This window comes from Idiotropiscis lumnitzeri, chromosome 15, assembly GCF_059441095.1.
Source record: "Idiotropiscis lumnitzeri isolate Australia: NSW breed Sydney's pygmy pipehorse chromosome 15, RoL_Ilum_1.0, whole genome shotgun sequence".
NCBI lineage: Eukaryota > Metazoa > Chordata > Actinopteri > Syngnathiformes > Syngnathidae > Idiotropiscis > Idiotropiscis lumnitzeri.
The window spans coordinates 10,072,675-10,099,090 of record NC_142405.1 but is presented as its reverse complement, the minus strand read 5'-3'; the positions used below and the strand labels follow the sequence as shown (position 1 = coordinate 10,099,090).

Here is a 26,416-nt window from a genome sequence, read left to right as displayed (position 1 = left end):
TTAAGAGTAAGCGTACTTGAAAATCAACATTAATATTACCTAACCTTTGTAAATGAATGTTATAAAAACATATAGTTGTAAAACAGAAAGGTTAAATGACAGAAAATGTAATGACCATTCAGAAATAAAACACAATATTCTTGTAATCGTCATACTTTACCTTCCGCTGGTTTATAATTACGATTATTCAATGAAACTGGATAAAATAATAAGATGGAATGTACAAAAAGGGGAGAATATAGGACAGCATTTACAGACTTGATTAGTTATTGTGGGCTCTAGCATACTAGTCCACTCCTTTTAAAGATTACACATCCGTTGCGTATACAAGAAGATAAATGTTTTCTGCTTCGAATTGTATTCATATCCTTTCAACACAAGGAAACAATGGTCCAACGAATGGCACTGACAGATTTGGATTTTTCCATTAGTTAGTGTATCAAATTGTATTATATTGAGACGGGGGGGGGGAAGAATCGATGCATATATTGTTTAGTTTAGTACAATGAGTGGACAGTTCTACTGAAGCTAATATATGCCTTCTTTAGCCTACATTATAACGGTAACCGTGCCACCTTCAAGATTTCATGTAGACCAGAGGTGGCAAGCTTTGGTGCTCTTTGCAAAATATACATAGTGTAACATCTGTTCATTGTATTGTGTATATTAGGGAGGCGTCAGTTGAGTAGTGTGTGACGTCAATGAGTGGGGACGAGGCAGGTTAGGGAAGATTGGCTCTGAAGATGTGTATTTTGTTCATACATTGGTCTGTTGCATTAGATTGTAAAAATGCTATTTTTGTAAGATGTGCAAATGTTAAATGAATTATATATATATATATATTTATATATATATACGCACACTCACATATCTATATACATATAGTTGTTATTGTCAAAATAGGGAACAAACAATATTTTATTTTAATTTTATTAACTTCCATATACATCCATATTTCCTCAGCTGTAATACAAAAAATTAAGTCAAAGGCTGACTTTTTTTTTTTAAACAGAACAGGAACCTTCAAATACAGATTCATCATTGTGAAGTCAGTCACTTTTTCAGAGCAAGTTAAGGAGCCTAACAAGCATCTACTGTTATCCAGACATTTAGTACTGAACTGTCTCCTCATGCCACTTCAGCCTGAACAATGGAAATAGTAGAAAAAGGATGTAGACACAAAATATTTTAGTATGCTCAGTAAAACTCAGCCATTATATTCAATTTCCTACTTCTCATTGAGCAAGTCGACCATTTGGATGGCCTGAGGGAATTTACTAAGAACAAAGAAAAAGAGCAAAACAAATGTGATCAAAAAATAAAGTACACAGAAACACGAGAGCTCCTTGAGAGTCTTTTCTTCGAGGTAAAATTTCTTGTGAAATGCCAGCTTGTCCATACAGTTCCGCGCATGACGAGTACAAAAAAAAAGGTCCCTTGGGGCTGAAATGGTGCGCCTGACCAACTTTGTGAAAGCAGCAGTGCTTGGTTGCGCACTTAAATGAGCACATCCCAAACACAGGACGTGTGTCACAGAGGGACAGTCGAGAAAAGCCAAATGTCTTGGCAAGTGCATTTTTGTTTTTCAGCGTTTCACCGATGTTCCGCGCGCTCTAAGAAGATGAAGACTGTAGCTTGTTGTTATGAGACCTACAATGTGGAGAGAGGGCGAAGTTGAGAGGCCTTTACAAGTTCTCAGTTGCTGTAAAAACGTGGACAATGATCGCACACACATAGTGGATGCAAAAAGGCCTCTCTGGAAGATGATCCTACAGCAGCCATGTTGGATGTCATGTACTGGGAATGCCTTTTTCCTTGATGACAATTTTTGCTAACTATATGATTATTTTTGTAAAGTGGGGAACAGAATGACGATAGATGTTGCTTACATTTACTCTCATAAACATTTGTTTAAAAACCATCAAGATATATTACAACCACTGTACATGATATAAAAATATATATATACACACATTAACCTTAAACACTGATCAAATCAAAGAGGTGGAGCCAAGTGATACTTCTCATAAATATCTCTTTAATAAAATATGCAGCTTTGTATACTTTAACAGCCGGTAAGCTTGACTCAAACCCAATCAAATTTAACCAAGATGTACAGAACATCAGGAATTAACACAGAATGGGTAAAATGTATTTAAAATCCCCCACAAAAATGCCAACTACTGTGACCGCTTGTTCATTAAGACTAATAACTTAATGCGGATTGGACAAAACGTATTGTCATCATTGAACTGATGGAGTAACGTCAACATGGCTGCCACTTTATGGTGATTACTGAACATTCTTGCCATGATTATTAGAGAGCATCCAGTCCAGACTCCAGCTAGACTGGCCCATTTAAGAATCTGACAATCTGCAAGACAGAAGAAAATGGGATGGCATAAATCAAAGGCATGCAGCAAAGGTGAACAAACCCAGACATGGCGGATGTTGCAAACAAGCACATCATGCACATCATGTCTTGACTTTATTGTTAGCCCAGTTAGTTCTTTGTCAGCGGCGAACACAAGAAGGAAAGCATTGCCTACTTTGAATTCATGCAAGGCAACAGTACAAACAATTGGAAACATGACAGACTGATGCAATGTAGTGAAACTAACATATTACAGCAAGCAAACAAGAACGGTGCACAGCTAGAACAACAATGTTAGGCACCGCAATGCTTACCTGCCAGCTTTGAAACATTTGAGCTTCTGAACAAAGAAGCCTTCAAGCACCTCCGCACACTGGAAGAAGGGCGTGTCATTGGGGTTGTAGTAGCGGCAGTTGTCAAATATTTTGGTCACGTCGGCCACAAACTCTGTGACCTTGTGGTAATGGCGTTTTTGTAAACGGCTTTCCATTGTGGAAAAGTCTACAAGGGAGAATGATTGTGTCAGTATCATTGGAAATGATTAACATCGGTGTGTTCAACACATGCCAAATCGGAAAGCCAAAAGCATTTCGGTGAGAACAAATAAACGTGCTGACCCATTGGTTCCTTGATGACGCGATAATAATCAGGTGCATCATGCGGATCCACTGGTTCGAGGAAAGGCCACGCCATCTTGTGAGACTGTTAAAAAACGGGAATGGAAAAGAGTTGTTTTGAAACCATACAGAACAAGCCGTGCTTTACATAGCAAATTACAGACTGAGGCCACGTCAAAATGAACTCAAGGATCAAAGTGGCTTTTTAAAACGTGTATGCATTTTGGTTTGTTGTTTCTTCCCCTTTAAAAAAATAAAATAAGAATGTAGTTTCCCATCAACAGTGCCTGTATGGGTTTCAGCCAAATAGGACAATCCTTTATGCCACGGCAGTTTTAAGACACACTTAAGCAATAATTTTTAATTATAATAATTTACAACTCCCATATCTAAAATCAGTTTTCTGTTCTACAAACTTAAGTATCCAAATTAAAAACAAAAAAGCACAATTTGAGGAGTTAGAGAAGAACGTCAACAAGTAAAGGTGGCTGTGGTGTCAAAGATTAAAGGAGACACGTTTCTCTCCCCTCCAATTTAATGTGGAAAAAAAAGAGCTGTGGCCTGCAATGAAAACACATTTAACCCCAAGTGATAAAACCTTTGCATTGGATGACAAATTACATACTTCTTTTATTCATTTATGAACTTGTTTTGTTTCTGTTTGTTTGTAGTGAGCATGTAAGCAAACACCGTCCAGAGTAAACTGCATACCTGTAAGGAACGTAATATTCTTTTCAAGCCCTCATAGTCTTTGTCAGTCAGCGGCGTGAGGACAGTCATGGCATCTTCTGTCGACTGACACTGTGGGCAAACGTACACGTCGATGTGATTGGCCTCGCTTTGTAGGATGCCCACACAGCGCCCGTGGTACCAGTTCTGGCAGCGGTCACAGCCGATGTAGAACCTGAAAAGAGGTGATTGGAAACATCAGGACTTGTTCATTAACAGAGAGGTACATTGCGATAGAGGTCGTACTGTGATTCGTCATACGGCGTCCGACAGATGCAGTAGAGCTCCTCCTTGTTTCCTCCCTCGTGGCCCCGTTTACAATCATTGCACACAAAGTCCTCTAACTTTTTGGCTTCCTTCTCAGTGATGCCCACACATGCGCCATGGAACCAGTTGGAGCACAGGTCACACCCTATGTAAAACCTGAGAGCAAAGGCAGATGTGACTTCATATCACCGGTAACACATTTTCACCTCAGTGAGTCTTCATGAGGGCCTGATGTACTTACTTGGACTCATCGTAGGGCGTTTTACAGATACAGTATAGTTTATTGTCCTTCTTGTGATCCTTTGAGGTGGAGGAGGGCTTCTTCTTCTTCTTGTGTTTTAATAAGGGATCTCTGTCCTTGTCTCGGTCCCTTTCTCTGCCCTTCTCCCTGTCCTGAGGTCGAGCAAGCTCTTGTTCTCGAAGTCTCTCCTTTTCTCGATCTCGCTCTCTGTCTTTTTCTCGGTCTTTGTAGCGATCCCGGTCTTTGTCCCGTTCTCGCTCTCGTTTCTTATCATGAGGCCGCTCCTTATCCCTGTTTCTGTCTTTGTCTCGCTCCTCTTCACGCTTACGTTTATGCGACGAGGATGGGGCTCCTTCTGTGCGGTTCCTGTGAGAGGAATGTGTTGAGTGAGATGGTTGAGAAGAGTGGGAAGAGTGGGAGGATGACTTGACCGCCGCCGCTGCAGCCTGGGCAATGGCAGCTCGGGCTTTCTCCTTTTCTTTCTGTAGCCTGGCAATGTCCCGCCTCAGCTCCTCCTGAAGGTAATGAGGAAAAAAAACATACACTTTAGCATCTGGTATTAAGTATGACATGATCTAAAATGTTGGGCATTCTTGGTCTTTTAGGCATTCTTTTCTCCTGGCTTGTGCTTATTGCTCTGCAGTTTGTGTGGAAAAATAATCATGTTAGAAATATTCTACAATGGAGCGAAGCCCCAAAAAGTGAAACAAAGTGTGTTGACGGACGAGCGTTATCCTCACTCTGTGTGTTAATCAGGGCATCCTTCACACACGATTTGAGCTCATGGTGCGAATACATCCAACCATTTTCAATACCATTAACCCTCAATTTGTTTTTGACCACATTGTTTCACTCAATTTTGCTTTCGCATGACAGATGAATGTTTACGAAACATGATGACTGACATCAGTGAGTGTTTCTTCACTTTCCTCCATGGTCATGCGTCAAATGGTTTTGCAGCACAATTCACTCTTAACAATTCCTGCATGTGTAAAGGCTCGTACTCCCCATACTTTGATCCTATAAGCGTACTTTGAACCAAGTTGAATGCTTACTAACCTGAACTTGCAGCTGAAGGTCCTTGTCCAGCAGAGCCCTCTTTTTGAGAATCTCAGCCTTCAAGTGTTCTTTGTGCTTATACAACAGCGCCGTCAGCTTGGTGGCATTCTGCTTGGAGCGTTTCTGCTCAACCACCTCGTCCTTCTTTCTCTTCTTAGCTGCCTGCTTCTCGTCCTTCTCAATCTTATCGAGAATGTACTTCATCACCTGGTTGCATACAATCATTCTGTAGAAAGTAGACAAGACCAAATTGCTTTGGTACACTAGGTGGGGCAGTTCTGCAGTGGTTGTACAGTAAAGGACATTAATTTTGTCCTTTATACTTGAACTACAATCAAGAATGTCATTAGCACAGCTATCCACCTGAAACAGTGTTGAACACAAGAATGAAGAAAGTCCCAAACCTCTGGTTCTCCCCTCGCTCAGCAGCAGCTTGAGTTTTCCTCTGTTTGAGCTGTCCCGCTGAAACACTCTGCTTCGCTACCACCTGACAGCAACCATAAACATATCAGAGAAGAAATGTGTGGCAACAGACTGGTCATTGTTTAATAGTCTCACCTGTTTATGAATACCATCGCCTGAGCTCACAGGCAACTGATTATGATCCTTATGCTCCCTTTTATTCTCTTGATGTTTCTTCTTTTTTGGTGGAGGTGGATGATGTTGCTGTGTGTGTTGTTGCTGCTGCTGCTGTTGCTGCTGTTGTTGTTGTTCTCTCTGTTGCTGCATCCTCTGAAGTTGGTCCTGTAGGCTCGTTGGTGCCTGTATCGTTACCATGTTTTGGATTTGGTGAGCCTGAAGTTGACCCCCCGTCTGCTGGATCTGGATAGGCAGTTGCAGTTTGATCTGTTGGGGAACTGCACCGCCTTGTTGCTGCGCCTGTGCTTGGATCTGAGCTTGGATCTGAGCCGCCACGTGAGGTGGAAGAGCTGACAACAGTTGGACTGGTTGTTGAAGTCCCGGAACAGTGATGAGCTGATGCCTAATTGAGGGCTGGACGTGAAGCTGAGGCTGAGCTTGAACGTGGGTTTGGTTCGGAGATTGGAACTGGACTTGAACCTGCGCTTGCACTTGGGGTTGAGTCTGGACTGGAACCTGTGTGGGCGACTGTGCTTTGAATTGAGTTTGGCTTGGAATTTGACTTTTAATTGATGAGTTACTTGTAACTTGTGGTTGCTGCGAAGCATGAGGCAGAGGGTGAATCTGGTTCTGTTGCTGGAAATGAACCTGAACCTGGGGATGCAACTGGGTTTGTATTTGAGGTTGGATTGGCGCCTGAGGCTGTTGTTGAGCCTGCGGTTGGGTTTGCACTTGTGTTTGAACTGCAACTTGTGCCTGTGACTGGAACTGGGATTGGACCCTTTGTTGGTGTTGAACTTGAACCTGGGGCAAGGTTGGCTTTGCAGAGTGAAACTGCACTTGGGGTTGAATTTGAGGAAGCTGTTGCACTTGCGGTTGGGGCACTGGCAGAGTTTGTGGCTGAAACTGAACTCGGATCTGGGGGTGGATTTGTGCTTGCGCCTGGAGATGAGATGGCGACTGAATGTGTTGAATTTTTTGGACTTGGCCACAAGGCTGGACCTGAATCTGTGCACAGATTTGGTTTTGAGGGCAGGACTGCAGTTGATTGAAAGCTTGGGGCTGTCGAACTGTAGTCACCACAGAGGAGACAGGCAATGCCTTCATTTGAAGCTGCACAGCAGAGAGAGGAATTTGAGACACCTGCTGCACCGACACCACAGCTGGGTGTTGGACTTGAGACTGCAAGGAAAGAGACGCCTGAGGCATTGTGGAAACGGGTGTGGAACCTGATGCCAGGGTACAGGTAGGAACTGCAGTTAGGGCAGGGGGACTGGGAATGGTTGCCTGCTGAACGGAATGGACTGGAATCTGGCCTTCACATGAAGCTGGTTTCCAAACCTGGGGCTGAGCAACCCTCTGCTCTATTCGCGCTATATCAGAACAGGAAAAAAGAAAATCAATTTATTGCACAAAATATTCAAAAGTCAGTAACTTTAATCATAAAAATGCAGATTGTGGTGCCATCATTTTATGGGATTATTACCTGGCACTGAGGGTGTTGTACAAGTGGCTGTGACTGGCGTGACAACAGCATTTCCCGCAGCAGCATGAAGAGGACGAGGAGCTATCGTTTGAATTTGGGTTAGTGCTTTAGCGGGAGACAGGACGCCAATTTCATTGGATACCACAGCCACAACTGGACCGGAGGCGGGAGTGAGGGCAGATGTTGGAACTTCGGCTTGGACAGATGAGGGGAGAGATGTAGAAATGCATTGCATTTGAGTAGAGTGAGCATACTGGACAGCAGAATTGCCTGAGAGAGGGACAAAAACTGGCGCAGGAGCAGTAACATGCATCTGGACTGGAGCTGATGTGAAGGCTGAGGACGTGGTCAAAGTTTGTGGCTGGACCTGGGATATGGGTGCAACTTGTCCTGCGACGGCCACAGACATTAATGTTCGATTCTGGTCAAATATTTGGGTTGGGATCATAGTTTGGTTTATATTATGTTGTGGGGCAGTCACAGATTTTGCCACTTCAGGTTGTACATGGGAAGAGGCTGTTAAGGACGATGAAGCCTGTGATAAAGCCTGCGCTGCAACAGAGGATACTTGTGGTGATGGTGCTGAAATTTGAGCTTGTACTGGAGCCTGTGGACTAACATCTGTTGTAGGAACAGAGGCTGTCACTTGGGAATGTATAGGGACAGAGGCTGGGGTGGAACCCAAATCTGGACTGGGTTGCGAAGAAAGAGGTGAAACGGGTTGTTTAGGAGCAGAAATGGGGGCTGCGATTTGGGTCTGGGCCAAGGCTGAAGGCGTAGTCTGGACGGTGGACCTAGGTAGCGCAGGAGTTGATATTTGGGTTTGCGGACTCTGAAATGCAGCAGGCTTTGTGGAAACAGCTGCAGTGGGCGCTGAAGTTGAAACTGACGAAGACAACGGCATAGGAGTGAAGAGGAAGCGGTGGACTTGGCCATTGGGCATAGCCGCCTGCATTAGCTGTTGACCAGGGGAAGGGATGACTGTTACACCCTGTGGGACAATTTGCAGCTGGCCCTCCGTCTGGCCTTGACCCTGGATCACCACCGTCAGACCAGGATTTCCTCCCTGAGGGGGTACACGGAATAGCAATTGGGCAAATCAAAATTTTTGAGACATTCTATGAGGTTTACAAATTATTTGGGGCCAACTTACTTAGGGCCAATATAGAGAAAAAAATAAAAAGATACTTCTTTGAAGAAATGAATGGTGCAAACCATTTTTACACAGTGCAAAAGAAAATGCAGTGGTCCAAGTGGATACCGTGACTGTTGGTAAACGACAGCAATATTTGTTTAAAATCGTAAATCCATTTGTTCATGAGCAGGGAGGTTCCTGAACAAAGGTTCCACTGTAGAACTTTCTGAGTTTTATATGGGCCCCTCACCTGAGCGCTCTGCGTTAACTGCATGAGTTGTGCCATAGTGAGTTTGACTTGACCCTGCTGCGGTCGACTCGGCTGGGAGGGAGTCACGGGATGCTGCCCAGGCACTGTGCTGGTAGTGCAAGGTGAAGGCCCAGGACCCGCGGCTCTCTGACCTTCAGTTGTCTGCACAGGCGTAGAACCAGATACAGCTGCAGATCCAACGTGGCCCTGGCCCATCAGGACCTGTTGGGAATGGCCTAGACAAGTGGAAATAAAAACAGATTTGATTTTTCCCTAAGTATTAGCCCCAGTGGTGAAAGTGTAGTTAAAATGGAAATAATAAATTGGAAGACAACCTTGTGGAGGCAATTTAGGACTTGCTCCGGGTTGTGTTTGGCTCCCTGCTTTCATCATCTGAAGCAAAAAAAAAAAAAAAATGACCATGTTTAATATCACCACTTTCTTGAGGTAAGGTTGAATAAGGTTCTACTCTGAAAGACAAAATACATGATGCGTAGCTGAAGCTGAGTTGCTAGCTCTGAGGTTGATATTGCCAGTTGTAGGATGGAGTGTACTGTATGTCCTCAGGTTTGCAGGTGGCCCAGACGGGAATATGCTGGGACATTTTTGCTCATCTGTCGATAGAAACAATGACATAAATAGTGGTGCAAAATATAGAGAGCTCTCAGTTGACTGGTTGAACTGTCCATGAATTGCATGTCACTTCTGATTGATGAGCTTGGGGCCAATAGGAGCATTTAAAAAAAAAAAAAGAAATTACATTAGCTGAGATTACAATTCGAGTCCTAAATAGAAAAATAATCTCCAGGTTAAATGTGATTCTTGACAGACTCTCAAGCAAGAAGCCAACATTCAGTATTGGTCAGGAATGCAAGTGAATAATTCTCTTTTGAGATTTTAATAAAGACAAAATGTAGTCTAGCCATTTTTGTCGGATTTTAGATGGATTAGTTGTATGCACACGTTTACCTGTATTACTACTGGTCTGACCCTGCCTGACCCAGGTGGCAAATGACTGGTGGAAGTTCTTGTCTTGGTGCAAGGAGACTGGTGAGCTCAATTTGGAGGCCAAGACCATCTTGGTTCCTGATGTGACCTGACCGGTTCTCTGGCCCGTGGACATGGGCGTAATAACAGAACTTGAAGTGCTGCTTGATGAGGTTGTGGTGGTGGTGGTTGTTGTTGCAGCTGTGGACATGGCTTGTTGCTCAAAGCGTTTCTGAAATGAGACGACAAGTCAATCTTTACTTTTTTGTTTTACGACGAATCTGACTGAGCCTTCTAAAATGGTTAAAACGATGATGACTGCTGACTTGTGCTGGCTTCATACCTGCTGGGCAGCCATTCTAGTCTGTTTAAGCTGATTCTCCAAATGCGCCTTGACATCCTCCGCACTCTTCAGTGTACTGACCGTTTTAGGGGAATCTAGTCCTTGTACTTTCTCCTTCTCCATTCTGTTATCGCAAGCAAAAGGGTAATTGGGTTTTATAAAAAGATTTCCCCCTGGGTTACTTCAATATTAATTCATTAAAAAAATAATAATAATTGTTTAAGTTGCTCTCTGATACTCACTTTTCTGCAAAGGCTCTGATCTCCCACAGCTCCAGATCCTCTTCAGGAATCCACGTCTCCACGGCAACAGGTCCAGTTGGCTTTGTTGATTCCTGTTTCTTGGGCCTCAAGGCACTTGATCGAAGGCCTTTCCTTTGCGGAGTCGGAGTTTCTACTGATACGAAAGGGTTCATGAAGGGTTGTTAAAGCTGCAACAAATACTGGCCTCTTGTGTCTTGTGTACACCGAGCGACGCGGCTGAAAGCGAGTGAACTGGATAATCACTAATATTAGTTAGCAACCCACACCACACACAGACACTTTTTACATCTAAAAAATGTTCATTGTTAAGGCTCTGCAAAAATAAGCGTTGCTCTTCATTCATCCGATTCCAATTTCCGGTCATAGATTTTTGTGGATTTGGAGTGTTTTTTCCTTTATGTCCATGTTCACACTCACCAACCTACTACAAAAACTAAAATGTTACCTTTTGGAGTGTCCCTGTTTCCAAGCGGACAGATAATCTTCCTGATACAGTATTCCGAGTAGATGCCATAAGGTCCCACATCTCTGCGTTTGATGATCTCTGTTGTGGTGACATCTGTGTCTGTAGTTTCTGAGGGGGAAAAAAAAGTATAAAATACATTTTAAAACAGTATCCACTCATCCATATTCTATAGCGCTTGACCTCTTCAGGATTGTCGGTGGAATTGAGAATGTCCCATCTGACTTTGCCTGCGAGGCATTGTGCTAACTTGGACGCCAGTCAATCGTATCCCACATATAGACTAGCAGGCATTCATTCTCACATTCAGACTTTATGGAAATTTAGAACCTTCAATAAACCTAAGAAGCATGTTAAACCATAATTGGATAAAACCCACAAAAGCACAGGAGCACATTCAAACTCGGCACAAGAGAACCGACAACAGGCAGACGTGCTGACCATTATATGACTGTGCAACGCAAAACCAATGAGCCATTCTCAAATAAAGGAGCAGCACAAATGGAGGAAATCACCTTTCCGTGTTAGTCCGACAGCAACAGAGGGCTTCACAGCCATGTCATCCCACCTTAGACAGGCCCAGAGCAACCTGAGCATCAGGCTAACTCCTGCCAACGATCTCACTGTTTGAAGACGGTACCTAAACAGGGAACAAATGAGAGAATCGCACATTCAAGAGATTGCAAAAATATATTTCTATTTATACCCTGAGAGAATAAGCATGGTGTTATAAAGATCTTGAGTGTCACAAAAAGGAAAAAAGATGTGATGCCAACCTCCATGTGATTCCAAACGTAGGCCGAGGTGATGGGTAGGGCCATATATCCAGGGCCGGCTTGGCATTGTAGTTGAAGATGGGAACCTCTCTGAAGCCTCCTCTCCTCGCCAGCCTCTTCAAGTCATCATTAGGCAGGACAAAAATGCTCTTTTTGCTGCTTTTGGTGACAAATTTGCGATAAGATGGCAGGGCTGTGCCTGACCGCGCCTTCTTAAGTTTGGTGAACTTGAGAAGACTGACTCTCTCACTGGTGCTATACTCCTTGCTTATTGTCATGGAGCTACTTGTGGTTGCCTTTGTACGAGTAACATCGGCACTGGAAGGCTTGGAACTATGGCAGACTGCTGACACTGGCTTATTAGTGGACGTTGGAGCGGGAAGGACTGTGTTATTTGCTGCAGGAATGTGGGCGTTTTGAGAGTCTAGGACATTTTGCGTGGATGTCTTTACATCATCTGTACTACTGCCGTTGCCACTACTATTAAGGCAAGCCGCAGTTGAAGTTTGAAAATGCGCAGGCACTGCCTCATCGGAACCTTTAAGTGCATCCTTATGACTTACAACATTTTGAGCCTCTCCTGTATCAGCCACATGATTTTCTAATTTAGGGATCTTTAGGGGAGGTGGACCGTCTAAGGAAGCATCATTTTGGGAGAGACTTCCATTCATTAGCGGCTTGACAGGCTCTTTGTTATCACCCTGGACTTGACTGCTTAGGTTTGAATTTGAAGGAGGAGTCACTCCAGTTTCTCCATTCACCTGCTCTGCATTGGTCGTGTTTTGGTCAGCCTCTATAATCGCCCCATCAGTCCATTTACAATCTTGCTCCATTTCTTCATAGCTACGTTTCTTTGTGTTCTCTCCCACATCTTGTTTCGGCTGTTTCTCCTGGCTTTCTACTGCTTCGGATTTAAAATTATTTTTACCGTTGAGCCCAGTGCTTTCTGTGGCTTCTCCGTTTACTTCGTTGCGTGCTGCAGCACCTCCGCTATTTCCATGCGCAAGACTGATTTCTGACAGCAGGCTGTGATTGACTGCTGCTGAGTCCAATTTGCCATCAGAGTTTACTTTGGGCTCATTATGTTCCTGATCAAAGTCGAGCTTTTTAACGACAAGGTCTTTCAGCGACTTATCGCCTATTTTTTCTTCAACTTTAACACACGGACTCACAGCAGGCAGCAGTTTAGCTTCAGTCTTAACTACAGAAGTAGACCTTGCGGAAGCCATTTTTGACAGCAAGGCTGTTTGTCTCAACCGCTCCAGTCTCTGCTTCTCCTCCAAAGTGAACTGTTTGACACGCCGCTCCAGTAGTCCGTCCAATTTGGAAGGCTTTACCTTCTGCTTATAAGCGGTCCGCAAATGAAATCCTTCGCTGACATTGACAACGTCATATAGAGGCTTCAGTGCAGATGTCTTCTCCTTAGGTAGGTCAACTTTCTGGACTGGCTCTGTTTTTACAGGCTGCACAGCAGGCAAGGACGGCGGGCCTTTGTTTTCAACATTTTCTAGAATAAACAGGACAGTAAGATGTTGCAGTGTCTGAAGGTTTACAAATAGTAATGATGACCAAACAAGTGTAAAAATAACATAACCTCAGTATTATCAATGCATCAAAAAATAGAAATGACAACGGTGTTACGTTTTGCCAAATTAGAAATTGTACGTCTTTTGGAGAGTTCCAATTTTGACCTATCACTGTCTTAAAAAAAACAACCCAAACTCCAAATCTATCAATTACCTCTTTCTTCATTTGTTGGTGCTGTATTCAGACTGGGTTCAACCTCCATTTTGTTGTCTTCTACCTTTTCTTGCTCTTTTTCTGTGGGCTTCACATCCTCTTTTGACATCTGTTCTTTTTCAGATGAGGCACTTTGAGCTGACACACTAACAGAATGCTGCTGCTTGTCCTCTGCTGGACTTTGAGTCGTCTGCATTTCATCCTCTGCCTTGTTCTGTTTTTTTGTGCAAGCATCAGTTTCCTTGCTCATTTTGGCTGTTATGAAAAGAGAAATAGATTTTAGGTGCTAGCATGTGTAGGACATATTTTAGTTTTTAGCGAAGGGGTGGAACAAAAAAAAAAAAGTTTCACTTTATTCCTTACCTTGTAGTTCTTTTCGGTAGTTTGCGTTGGTGTTTCCTGGTAATTTAGGAACGAAACGTGACACGCGAGTCTTACTGACCCAGTTGTAGCCACCGTACCCCGTTACTCTGTACTCCTCACCCTTCTGCTTCCACACCTAGTCAGAACACAAGAGTAACATATTATCATGAAGCAATGGCATGCAAATGTCATGGTAATATGTAAAGATGCACATGAGGAATCGTGCACACATTACAAATGAAAACTATAGAAAGACGTTTTTTTCTTCCACTGTGGAAACCAGATGACCACACTTATTACTGCTTTTGCATTTTTTCTGTATGAAATACATTTTGGTTTTACCTGGTGTTTGATGTTAACGCTGTACTTCACCCACGTGGCCTGTTGGAATGACTCCTCATCCTCCAGTTTTTTCTCCCGTTTCTTCACCTTCTCTTTCTCTTCACGCTCCATGGAGGTCATGCGGTGTAACCTGAGACAGGGGAACTTCTTATTTAAAATCTCATTAAATACAAATCACAGCTTATGCAGTACTATCTGACTGGGATACAGTCCTTATAGTAACATGCACACGTCACCTTGTGTGTCCGAGAGAATCTTTCCAAACAGGTAGCATGACGACTGGTTTGATGGCACACTCCAGTATGGCTAAGGCCAGAGCAAATTCCCTTGCTTTGCTACACATTTGCACGGCTTTGTTCCAGTTAGTTCTAGAAAAAAATAATATGTTGGTTTGTTCATGCATGTACGGATTTCTTGTCAAGAAGAATCAAACAGGCAGAAGTCAGAAAGCTTCGCACAGAGGTTGGACTGTCTTAATGGACTGGATGTGACCACCAGTCCATCTGATGGTCTCTCGATTAACAAATATAAGCTCTTGCCACAGTATTTCAATGGGATTCAAGTTTGTTTCTCCAAAACCCTCACATTTTCAAAAGCCATTAATAAGTCGACATGCTGGTGTTTTGGATCATTTTTCTGCTGCTGAATCCAAGTGTGCTTCATTCAGTTTGAGGTCACACACTGCTGGCCAATCATTCAGCGTAAGGACTTTCCAGCAAAGAGCAGATTTCATGGTTAACTGAGGCGAGGGAGGCCTTCCAGTTCCTCAGATGTTGTCCTGCGCTTTTGGGCTAATTTTTGGAGGCCAGCTTCTCAGCACTGTCCCATATTTTCTCCATTTGTGGATTATAATTCTCACCATTGTTTGTTGGAGTCCTCCCTTAACAGTATGATGGATGTCACTTTTTTCCTCATCTGTTCTGGAATTTCTTGTTTTATCAAACAGGTTCTATCTTAGTGATTTATTGATTGAACAGGTCTGGACGTAAGCAGGCTTGGGTGTGGTCAGTGAAAATGAACTCAGCGTTCCCAAATTGTGCTTATCTACAGTTAATCCCTGATTTTACAAGGGTGGCAAATACATATTTATTTGATGATAGACCGCTAATTTATTACCGAAATGATTGCTATAATGTGTGCTGATTTGATTTGATAAAAAAAGAAAAACTCCTGGTATTGGGATAATCGTCAAATAAGGCACATTACTGGCCACAGGTGTTCAAAATGGGGGGGGGAAATGGCTGTTTATGGTTGTAGTAGTTCAAAAAAATATCTGACAAAGTTAAGATACAAACAGTATGTTGTTGACTTGATCAAAGTTCTAACCTGTGTGATGCCCAGTTAAGGTGCATAAATGGGGGTGGGACATTGCTCTCCAGCTGGATGATGTTAAAACGCAGGGTGGTGATAGTCAGACTCCGGGATCCATAAATGGAGCCGTTCCACTTGAACTCAGATGCAGCCGTCAAGCTGAACTTGTGGGAGAGATGCCGCCTTTTGTCGTGGTCCTCGCGGTGCTGATGCTTGTTGAGAGCCAGGACGTTGGTGCTGTACTGGTTGTGGTACACCCTATATTTACCTTCCTGGCCCAGTTTGAACAAGTTGTTCAAGTTCACTGCAAAGTCACTTTTGGAAACGCTGGAATGTGAAGTTTCGGCATCAGATTGCACAGGGGAAGACTGAAACACAGAAGGAGAAACTTGTTGGCTAAATAACGTCATAAAAATATATCAGTGATTGAATCATTTGCTGCAATATTTTGGTTTCTGTGTTAAAAAAAACACAACCATAACGTGCACCGTATTAAAAGGCACTGTCTCAGTTACGGGTTCTATTTCTGTATTTAACACTTACATATATAATTATGTATTTAATACATACTCACTTTAGGCACAGTAAAACATACAGCATCTGAAAAAATACAGTAGCATTCATGCACGCAAAAACGTAAAATAGCAGGCATGTCAGCATATGTTTTTAAAAAGGCAACGGGAGCATTATTGACTTATTTAACGTGACAGGTTCCCTCTCGTCAGTTTCAGTCATTCCCGTTGCCGTACGGCTCCTCAGAAATGATACCTTTAGCAAAAGATCGAACAATCCAATCAGACACAGTCGCGGCTGACGTGGCTAGCTGTTAGCCCAAGCATCCACAATCCATTCACAAATTGAGGCCTAACTCACCGGGTTTATAAATACATAAAATAAAAAAAAATAAATCAAACTTCCATCACCTCTTTGCTTTTTCTGGGAATTTGGTTCATAGATTCGAGCGCTGATCCAGTTCCGCTGTTGCGCTTCAGATTTTCATTATATTCCTCTGTCAATTACAGAGAGCAGATGACATCCTCGACTTCGTATACATTGAGATCCTGTATCGCATAAGTGAAAATAATTGTGTTTCCATTGAAGTCCCCCAATTCATTTACCTGTTCCATCTTGGCTGGTAAAAGAAGACCGAGAAGACCTTTCAAACAGGTCCGGCTGCTCTGGTTTACCGGGGCTTCTGTTGTCGGAGACGTTACGACCTGCTTCGGGATGCTCGTCAAGGGTTTGTGCTTGCATGGATTCGCTGCTCTGCTTGGCTTCATCTTAAAAAAAAAAAAAATAAATAAAGTGAAATGGCACAAACAGTGAGGTACAGTTAAATATTACTGGCGCATTTGCTCAGTTTGACGGAATAATTTATTTGTCAAACGAAAGGACTGCTGCACATAATCTAAATTTAATGATACTTTGCTGTGCACTTGCCACAAGGACACACCGAGAAAGCAAAAAAGCAGGTAGGGCATCAAAACTTGCTTTAACATGACCATAATCGGTGTGCTTATTTGTGCCATTTCCACAGCCAGCTTCCTGGGGCTTTTCCAGACGGTAAATGCAGAGGGTAATTTGCACAATACGACCGCATGCACCAAAAACATGCATACAGAAGTTTCAAACCAAAGTAACTTTTTCCCATTATAATGAATGGAAATAGAATCAATCAGATAGAGAACCAAGTTGCCATCACATGCAGATGCCTGGCTGCTCCCACTGAGCCGCCTGACAACCTTGCCAGAATGCAGCTCTCTGTTCAGCCCCTCAAGCGAGAGCTCATCTGATGCCACCAGAACCTTTCCAGTGCTTCATAATAGCACAATGAATTGCACTTTTCACTTGCTTGGGAGCCATAATGTAGAAATAAAATGATATGTATACCTATATGTAAATTACAGGTAAACGACATTCACACTGTGTGAGAGGAATCACAATTCAGCGTTCCATGGGGATGCTGGGACTGTTGACTAATCACACAAATTACGCTAAATGTAACGCAACACTAGACAACTGATTTGAAAAAGTAAATTGAGCAACTAATATATCTTCATTCAAAATGTACAAGAGCCATCCCTCTCTCACCCAAGATTAAAGAGTAATAATGAAAGGAATGGTTAGCATTTAGCGGATAAGCAAGCTCGTGCATCGTTAAACAGAGTTGTATGAACTGGCTTTTCATTTGGATGGGAACAGACTGAAGATGAGCAGCGGAGGGCATGATTAAATGGCTAGGAAGTTTTGGATATGGCAATTGTGTGTTTTGCACAGAGAGGTATGGCTGATGAGGTGTTAATTGGGTTACAAAAATGGTCGAATGAGCTGACAAGGTGAATGAAAAGGTCAGATATAGATAGTGAACAGCGTAAGTTGCCAAGGTGATGAATTGGGAAGGGTTTAGTTGACAGGAGATCCCCTACATTAGGTGGACGAGCTGTAGAGTATGTCTACGGTGAGCAGGCGACTGCATTTGCACAAAGGGGGGGGGGGGGGGGGAATGATCGGAGCGGCTAAATATGCAGCGGATAGCCACACATGGCGACTGAGCATGAGTCAATGTTTGACTTAAGTGTACCTGTCCTTTCCTGTTTTGCCACTGGAGGGGATTCCCCACCCTCCTTGGCTTCTATGTTTGACTCGGGCAATTCAGTTGAGTCCCGGGAAGCTGAGCTGGACTTAGAATCAGACATGCAGCTCTCCTGGGTACCAATTGGAATGATGGCTGCTGCGGCACGTGAGAATACATGTATGGGTTTTTAAAAATAGTTCTTACCACAGATAGCACATGAGTGACTATGAGCATGGTGAACCAAGTCATTAGCATACAATTATTCAGTTTGAATACCTGGTGTAGTAGTGGCCTCCTTGGGTTCAGTGTCTCTGTGCTCTTCATCGCCAAGCTGTGACGGGACTTTGCCAGAATCCTCCACCGTCGGTCCAGAATTTTTTTCTGCTAGCGGATTCACCTCGTCTGTTTGCCGGTTTGTGTTCCGTGCTTCCTGTCGGCTCTTTAAACGCTCAGTGATCGTCTCTATCATGAAACGGAAACAGACAAATTGGCATAAGATTTTAAAATTTGGACGTGGAATCAGAAGTATCGACAGCTCAAACAGTACAAATCATCAAGTCACTCCAGCAGACGTAATGGCCATGACAGTCTCGTGTATTTGGGCTCGCAAACATGTATCAGGGCTCGAGACTAACCATTTGCACTGGTGGGCCCAACTTTTTCTTCACTCAAAATATTGTCATTTTTGCAGTAGCTATGGCACAAACTGGTGAACAGTGAATGATGGATGGATGGATGGACAGATAGATATGCTGCAACAAAATCCACAGCCCTTCTGCAGTAGCAACTACCGAAGTACTAAAGTGCACTTGCCCCAATAGCAGACAGAATTCTCAATTGTAAAGTTCGTGTCTACTATTGCAGCATGAATTCGAGTTTCATTTGTTCACTAAACAATCAATAGACAGCGCACATCCATGGTTACACTTCATATCAAATCCTTACCGTTGACAGCAGTGAGGTAGGCTTTATTGCTGCCACGAGCTTTATTGGTTAGGTCCTCGGTGATGTCCATGTGAGTTTGAACCTCCTCCTTCATCTCCTCCAGACTGGCACAAAGGTCCATCTCCCAGTACTCCTTATCAAGACACTCTAGGAGCTCTTGAAGCTGGGCTCTGCTGCTATAGTACCAGATCTTTTTCTTTTCATGTTCTCCGTCCTCTTCACTGGTAAGGAAGTGACGACAAAAAGATTAGACATGTTGGGAAATAAAGTGCATCTCATACAGTGACACCGAATATGAGATGCTACATTTTAGGCGTCTATTCTTGCTTAGTATTTAAAACTGGTTTCAAGACGACACAGCTGTGGGTACATCCTATCCAAATTACATGATACTTGACCAATTCTAACACAACATTTAGTAGATGTTAAAATATCAATTTCTTTTCTGTCTGATTAAGGAGTGCGTGTGTGTACGGGGCGCGTGAATGAAACTGAGTGAGTGGAAGACAATTCGGAAAGACAATTCTCTTATACTTTCAGGTGAAGATTGCCAAACTAAACATAAAACACAGGGAATGCCATAAAGACTCCACCATCTTATTACAGAAAATGTCATGGGCACAAGGGCTAGCTAAATATTAGCATCTATGTGCGCAGTCGTAACCTTTTTAGCAACAGGTTTCCCAACAGTCTAGCAACACAGACAGTATAACAATACTCACAGGCATATATGTATCCTTTATCCTCTGCAAAGAACAATTACAGTAATTTTACTGCCGTATTAAAAACCGAGAGAGGAGCTGAGCCTCAAAGCCCATATCGTTGTCTTTTAATGCCCCCAGGTGGGCAAGGCGCGCTCACCAATAAGCAGCACAAGGTGCATTGGGAAGTGTGACAAAAACTGTAATTTTCTTTCATTCTAATTATGTATAATATAAAGTGTTATTTTTCTCATTTATTAAACTCATCACAAAACAAAATATTTTATTGAGAGGCTAGAATTGATTATTGGAATTTCATTTCAGTGGGGAAAGATGATTTGAGACCAGTGTTATCAGTGACGTGCATGGTCAAGGAATGAATTACACTCGTAGCACAAGGCACCAGCGTAACGTTACCTGCAACCCTCCAAACTTTTGACTTAAACTGTATATTTGTACAAAGTGGTCTTGACTCACATAATAATCCTTCGGCTGAGAAACCAGTATTTCCTCTGATGGCGGTCATATCCAATCGGCTCCTGGCGTATATAGGGCCTGTTCTTCTGCGCTTCCATCACACAGTCCGTAACACCGGGCACTTTATGGGCCACGCAGATCTCACACTGCCACTCGTCTTCCGGAACTTCCTTCAGTGGTGGCTTCACACACTCCAAGTGATAAACCGCAGAGCAGGTCTCGCAGCAGAGCAGGTCACCTAGTCGGTGACATACGCGACAGTGGTCGTCATACTGCATGACGCCATCGGACATCAGCTCTTCACGAGCAATGTTGGTGGTAAGAAACTGGTTCACCAGGAACTGAAGCACCTTGATTTTACTTTCAACAGGACCAAAAGGATAATCATCCAATTCCTGATACGGCAGGACGTAGTGGTACTCTGTGTCACTCTCACAATAAGCGCGCAACACCTCGGGCCACGTCATGCCGTCGATGAAGTACAGAGTGGAGTTGACGCTGTCCTTGAGGTCAGCTGGCCCAAAGCTAGTGTTAGATGTTTCCTCTTCATGCAGGATGGCCTTCAGCAGAGAAATGTGAGTTTCTGCAATTAAAGTGCATTGTTCTTGGCCGATAAGTGCTGCGCAAAAGTCCTCAAAGCGGAAGGGGGACAGCCGCAGCACCGTGCTGAAGTTCCGAAGCACCTCATAGATGGAGGTCGCATTTAGCAGCTCTTCACTCGGCACCAGGAGATCCTCGGAAGATACAGGTAGCGAAAGAGGGGGGATGTTTTTCTCCTCCAGAATGGGGGTACGGGGTCGGGGGGTGAGAGTCTTTTTCTTCCCTGTAGGACACAGTCGTAAAAGCAAATTATCCTCTTTTCGTAAACACACAGACGTTTAAAGTTTTTCAATAAATATTTGCTGTTCGCAGATATCATCCGGCCTCCGCCCTTCTACAAAATGACATTTCCCTTAAGTACACGTGACTTTATTTTACAGGATGTCCACAAAGTCTCATGACAAGTTAAATTGATTAGCGTCACAGTGCAACTGATGACCATATAGGTCTGACACGATAAAAGACATTCCTGGACAATACATTTTCTGAGCAATTATGGCAGTAAACAATAGTATTGGTTTTTTCCCCTCTTTTTCATATCCTCATTATGCATGAGACTTTTCTAATGTAAAATTTATTATGTTGGCTCAAAAATGGTCTATATAAGTGATAAGTGAAATTCCTGCCGGGCATAACGAATGTTTTCAGAATTCATAGTGCATAAACAAGCAATGAAATTGAGCAAAAAGAGCATCGTAGACGATAGCAGTTAGCCGAACGATAGTTTGCATTAACGACACATTATTACTCACAGCATACACTGGTGAAACAATCGTCCTGAACAGTTTTGTCAAAAGCCATTTCACTCCTGATCTGTCTGAGGTTGTATTAAATGAAACACTTTTAACCATACATCTGCTTCATATTTTTCGCAGAAGTGTATATTAATGTAATTGTAAGAAAATGGACAATTTTGCAGAGGCAAAAATAGTGCTACTTGGAGGGAGTGTCATCTAAAAGAATAATTAGTCGCAAATGACTTGCGAGTGTTGTCATCAGTCACCAAAAATGGCCCAAAAATGCATTTTTGATGCGATGGCAGAGCAAGCGAACAAGAGCAATGATTTGTCTTCAGTGTGGCCAACTAAGCGACATGGTCAGTGTTTTAAGAGGCTTCTCTGATTTTTTTTTAGGAGGGTGGGTGAAAATTAAACACAATGTTATGTTCGAACATGTACATTTTTAACATATTTTTACATTAATTTCACTTATGTAACCATGTCAACATATACCACAGCTACACAATTAGAATCTTATTAATACAATATAATGTACTTCTTTATAAAGACATTGATATATTTAGCACAATAGAGGTTAGCATGTTAGTGTGGCTTTCGACAACCCCGTCAGTTTCTTATATGGCGCCTTAAAAAACGAATTGCCCCGCATTGTGAGACGTTGCGATCACTTGTTTTGGTGCAATATTTCCCCAATATTTTTGGTTTCTCATTTATATACGATAATTGATAGAATAATCAATTCTAGAAAGATTTGTTTGTGACAGCTCTGCTCGCCATTGAGACAACTGTCGCAGATGCTGCAGAGCAACACCCATGAAGCCCGTCGCCTTAGCAATGGCCCATGAGTGTCTCGGTCTGCTGGGATGTTTCTTGTGCCACGTTTTTCGAATGAGACAAAACTCGAGCCACATTTACCTCTTTCATACTTTTTGGTGACATTTTAGTTTGGTGTTGTTCCTTGAGATTTTTCCAAGGAATAAAATTGTATTTAGGCTCATCAAATTTTGGGAAACGTTGTCTTAGGCCTGGCACATAAGATTTTTTTTTTATTTTTTTTTTTGCACACAAGCTATCAAAGTGGATATTGGCAATACAGTAATTGGCAATAAAAAGTCATTTTTACTTTTGTACACGAGTTCAGTTAAGAGTGAACTTTTGTGAGAATGGAATTGGCACTTTTAATATATTTTTTAATTATTTGTTTCAACCAAGTATCGTGTGACAACTTTTGCCACCTCTGGTTGACAGTAACTTGTTTGTATGGGCTAATTTTACAAGCTAACATTAGCATTCAAAACTACTACACACGTGAGGACAAAATAACTCCCTCACCCGGATCCACACATTTAGAATTGGGTAAAAAGAAAGATCCGTGACCGGAACGTAAACGTGCAATGTTTAGCTCCCGTGAGCTAACTTTCCGATCCACCTGCCTACGATAACGAAACACAGACTGCGGCCTGTGTAGCTTACACTGTGCATTCTCCATTTTGAACAATAACCTTACTGCTCCTGGTACAAAACTATTTGCAGCCCTTGTTGGCTACGGGGGGAATTGTGAGCCACGTCGCCCTTTGTTAGCACAAAATGGTTACGTTAGTCGTTGAATTACCCGGAGTGCTGGCGTGTGTGCTCTGACTCCGAAAGCTACTCTCCGTACAGTAACTGGCATCCTCCTCCACCTCCTCCTCCTCCTCTTGCTGCTCGTCCAGCACATCATCGAGACAGTCCGAGTCCTCCTTGAGGGCCTCGTCCTCGTCGGACTGAGGGTCCTCCTCGACCGGCTCTTCCTCCTCCGATCTCAAACTGACAGCGTCGTCGTCCTCGTCGCTCTCGTGGTCGTCGTACACGACCGTTTTGGAGCCAGGCGTCCTCCTGCCTCCGCGACCTCCTCTTCCTCCGCGGCCACCTCTGCCTCGTCCCCTGCCTCGCGTCGAGATGACAGATCCCGGTTTCTTTTTTCTGACAGGCTTGGCTGATTCCCGAATGGGACTCTCGACGTCCTCGTCCCCGCTATCTCGGAAGCGGGGCTTGATATTCCTCCTCGGCCGCAAGCCCCTCGTCGTAGCCGGAGCTGGCGATTGCTCCTCGGTTGCTAGCGGTTTGGGCGGCCTGCCCCTTTTCCCTCTCATGATAGGCGAAAGCTATTCGTTTACAATCCCGGTGATTGCGTTCCTTAAGCCGCCGAGGAAGCGAGTGAAAAGCGGTCCCCTCGTAGCACCGGAGCGATCGGGGTTGGCGCCGTGCATGCAATCCCGCAACACCCGTGTGTTTTCTCGGGTGTGAAAGCTCAAAACGTTAGCCCGGCGTCCCGTTCGGGTTCGCCTTGAGCCGCCATTTTTCTTTTCTGTCTCTCTGGTTCAACAAACACTACAGGCCCCTACCACTCGGGTCACGTGGTACAGCTGCTAACTCCCGAGTGGTAACAATAACGCAAAAAATGGTTTTCTCATTTATTTTTAGAAGTAATATTAGCATTACTATTATTTCATTTCAGATTAAGATATTTTGTTTTATTTCCCAATTTCTCTTTTAACGGCAGGGTTTTCTCCCATTGACGGTCACAATAACCATTAGCAATTATAATATTTTAAAATATTTCATTTTGAGGGTAACAAAAATCCACATTGAACGTTATGGCCTAATTATATGCTTGGTATTACACATTTCTGGTTTGTGCAATATGCGCGGCCGCACAGCGCGGCATTCTGTGTGTGTGTGTACGTGTGTTTGCACTTATGTATTCAATGGATCCTAAAACAATAAACCCACTAGTGTTGCATATTATATGATATCATATCATATGATATGATATGATATATTATATTATATACAACACCTGAATCACCATATTATGAAAGATGATATGAGATATAAATATGAACTATTTATTGGACAAAATTGACATTTATAATTCATTATTCCAGTTCATGATCAGTTCGGAATAATGAAAGTGTTTTTTTTTTTACCAGTGCAGCTTTACATAGTCACAAGGCAAGATTTATGAGTTGACACGTTTATTATAGGAAAATCAAATATTGAGACAATACAGTACAGTCATGTACTGTACTGTATTTAAAAATTAAATCGGACACAACATATGACCACCAGGTGGCAGTACAATAACGTAAAGCTCAGGAGAAAAAAACATGAAACTCTGGTATGCACACAAAAAGGTTTTTTGCCAGCATGGACATACTATTGGGTCATCATTACGTTTGTCATTTAAACCATCATATAATGACCGTTTATTCTCTGTTGTTTTATTAGGCTATATTAGCAGGAGTAGGCCAAAACACAGCATCATACTAAACACTACATAGAAAATATAATATCTTGCATTTCTGCTTGCACCTTTCAAGGGACGTGAGGAGGTTTAACAATAAGCTATAGGGGTATTTAAAATATTGTGTATGCCATATTCGCATAGATTGACAGCAAACTGCAGTTTGATGGAAGATTGCAGGAGGTCAGACAGGCAACCAGGGAGGCGAGGCTGCTTGTGGGGTTGGCGTTTGAGTTAGCAGGGTGGTTACCTTCTCAAGATGTCACTGGTGATTGTAGACCAATTTTACTGAGGTTTTGCCAGCGAGGCACATTCAACCCGCTTCTCGTTCTCATGAGTAACCCTGACCACAACACAAAAGCCCACAACAATAGGCCATTATTTAAAAAAAATGTTATTTATAGACTGAGTTGCTGAAATATTGGGTATTCATCTCCACTGCTTTTTGTCTGTAGTTCAAAGTGTGTGTGCGCGATACAATCTTAGAAAATACAGATGTGTGTCCAAAAGCACAATCAGGATTGTGATGGTGAAAAAAAACATTTGCCTGCTTCATGTCCGCGTTCAAGCTTAAGAACATAATGAAATAATAATAATAATGAACATACTGTACAGAATATTATAAAAATACAAGTATAAATAAATCAATCAATAAAGTAAGTAAAAACGCATTGTGAAATCCACTTTGCCGTTTGTTGAACCCTGTATATGACCACCTTTTGCATCTACGCTTTATCACATATTTATTACTTTCAAAGTTAAACAACTGCATGAGCTTTGCTCAAATGGGAAGAAAGTGAAAATTGCTAACCTTTGCATGGCATCTAAGTATTTTAAAAGCAAGTGTTGGTGGTATGGCCTGATCATTTCCACAGGCTCTTGATTTAATATGTTACAGGGGGAGGAAACTTCAGCTCACTGCTGACTATCTTATGATTAACAGCACTAACCAGGGCTGAAACTGAGGCAACAATGAAGACACTCCACAGCAAATAACACAGTATTCACCCCTGAGCAGTCAACACCTCTGGCACAAAAACAAAAACATATTATTAGCGAAAACTCAAGTATACCATCTCTACGTATCCATCCATGATTTTGAAAACAGTCAAAGGATGCAGCACAAAGCAGACAAGCAAACAGGGAGAAATTGAGCAGATTAATTTTAACCAAAAGACTGCACCACATGATTGTAAAGCAAAACAAGCAACTTATGAAAATGAGTGGCCCCTGGTTGGGAAAAAATACGTTTATCCTAATAACTGTTCAGTGAAGGAAAAATTTAATTTCATGACATATGTTCTGCCCAAAAAGACTATAAACCTATTTAGCAATGATCATGAACTAAACACACTTTGTTTACTTTTGTGGGCCAAATGAAGTGAAGCAGGGGTCCAGGTATGGCCCCCGTGCCTCATATTTGACATCAGTTGTTTAAACTGAAAGAAAAAGGTTAAACGCATAATGTGAGTCGCACAAACGGGTCATTTAGTTCAAACGCAGATGATAATCTTCTCAACTTTAATGTCCCGTCCGTCTCTTGAAAATCCTTCAATCATCTTAAAATGCTGGCACGGCATGCTGCTGAACACAACATATGGTGAACAGCCTGCAGGCCACAAGCACGCAGTACAATTAACATGCACCTTATTGACAAATGGGTCATCATTAAAGAAGGAAATAAAACAACCTTTCCATTGGTATGAAACATAAACGATACTGTTAAGATTTTTGTTTTTATGCATACTGTTTTAAAGCACGATTTCA

At 42.7% G+C, this 26,416-nt stretch overlaps 1 protein-coding gene across 4 annotated transcripts; it reads right to left on the bottom strand.

Moving 5' to 3' along the window:
- Positions 1 to 922: 922 nt before the first annotated feature.
- On the bottom strand, positions 923 to 23,722 carry bptf (bromodomain PHD finger transcription factor). 4 transcript variants are annotated; one of them, XM_088316714.1, is made up of 31 exons: positions 22,976 to 23,722; positions 20,024 to 20,846; positions 18,846 to 19,066; positions 18,177 to 18,362; positions 17,907 to 18,056; positions 16,444 to 16,605; positions 16,249 to 16,334; positions 15,341 to 15,693; positions 14,251 to 14,382; positions 14,015 to 14,144; positions 13,673 to 13,808; positions 13,310 to 13,564; positions 11,570 to 13,076; positions 11,309 to 11,433; positions 10,776 to 10,904; positions 10,310 to 10,463; positions 10,068 to 10,191; positions 9,707 to 9,956; positions 9,224 to 9,351; positions 9,073 to 9,130; positions 8,738 to 8,973; positions 7,353 to 8,418; positions 5,846 to 7,239; positions 5,692 to 5,774; positions 5,288 to 5,513; positions 4,229 to 4,743; positions 3,967 to 4,143; positions 3,703 to 3,895; positions 2,992 to 3,076; positions 2,689 to 2,875; positions 923 to 1,650 (listed from the first exon to the last, which is right to left on the bottom strand). In XM_088316714.1, exons 1-31 carry the CDS (start codon positions 23,493 to 23,495, stop codon positions 1,614 to 1,616), a joined length of 9,828 nt encoding a protein of 3,275 aa, XP_088172840.1. In that variant the 5' UTR covers positions 23,496 to 23,722; the 3' UTR covers positions 923 to 1,613. The 4 variants fall into 4 exon arrangements, with proteins under 4 accessions (XP_088172840.1, XP_088172841.1, XP_088172842.1 ...); XM_088316715.1 differs by having other exon boundaries at positions 10,310 to 10,460; XM_088316716.1 differs by having other exon boundaries at positions 17,907 to 18,053.
- Between the last annotated feature and the right edge of the window lie 2,694 nt (positions 23,723 to 26,416).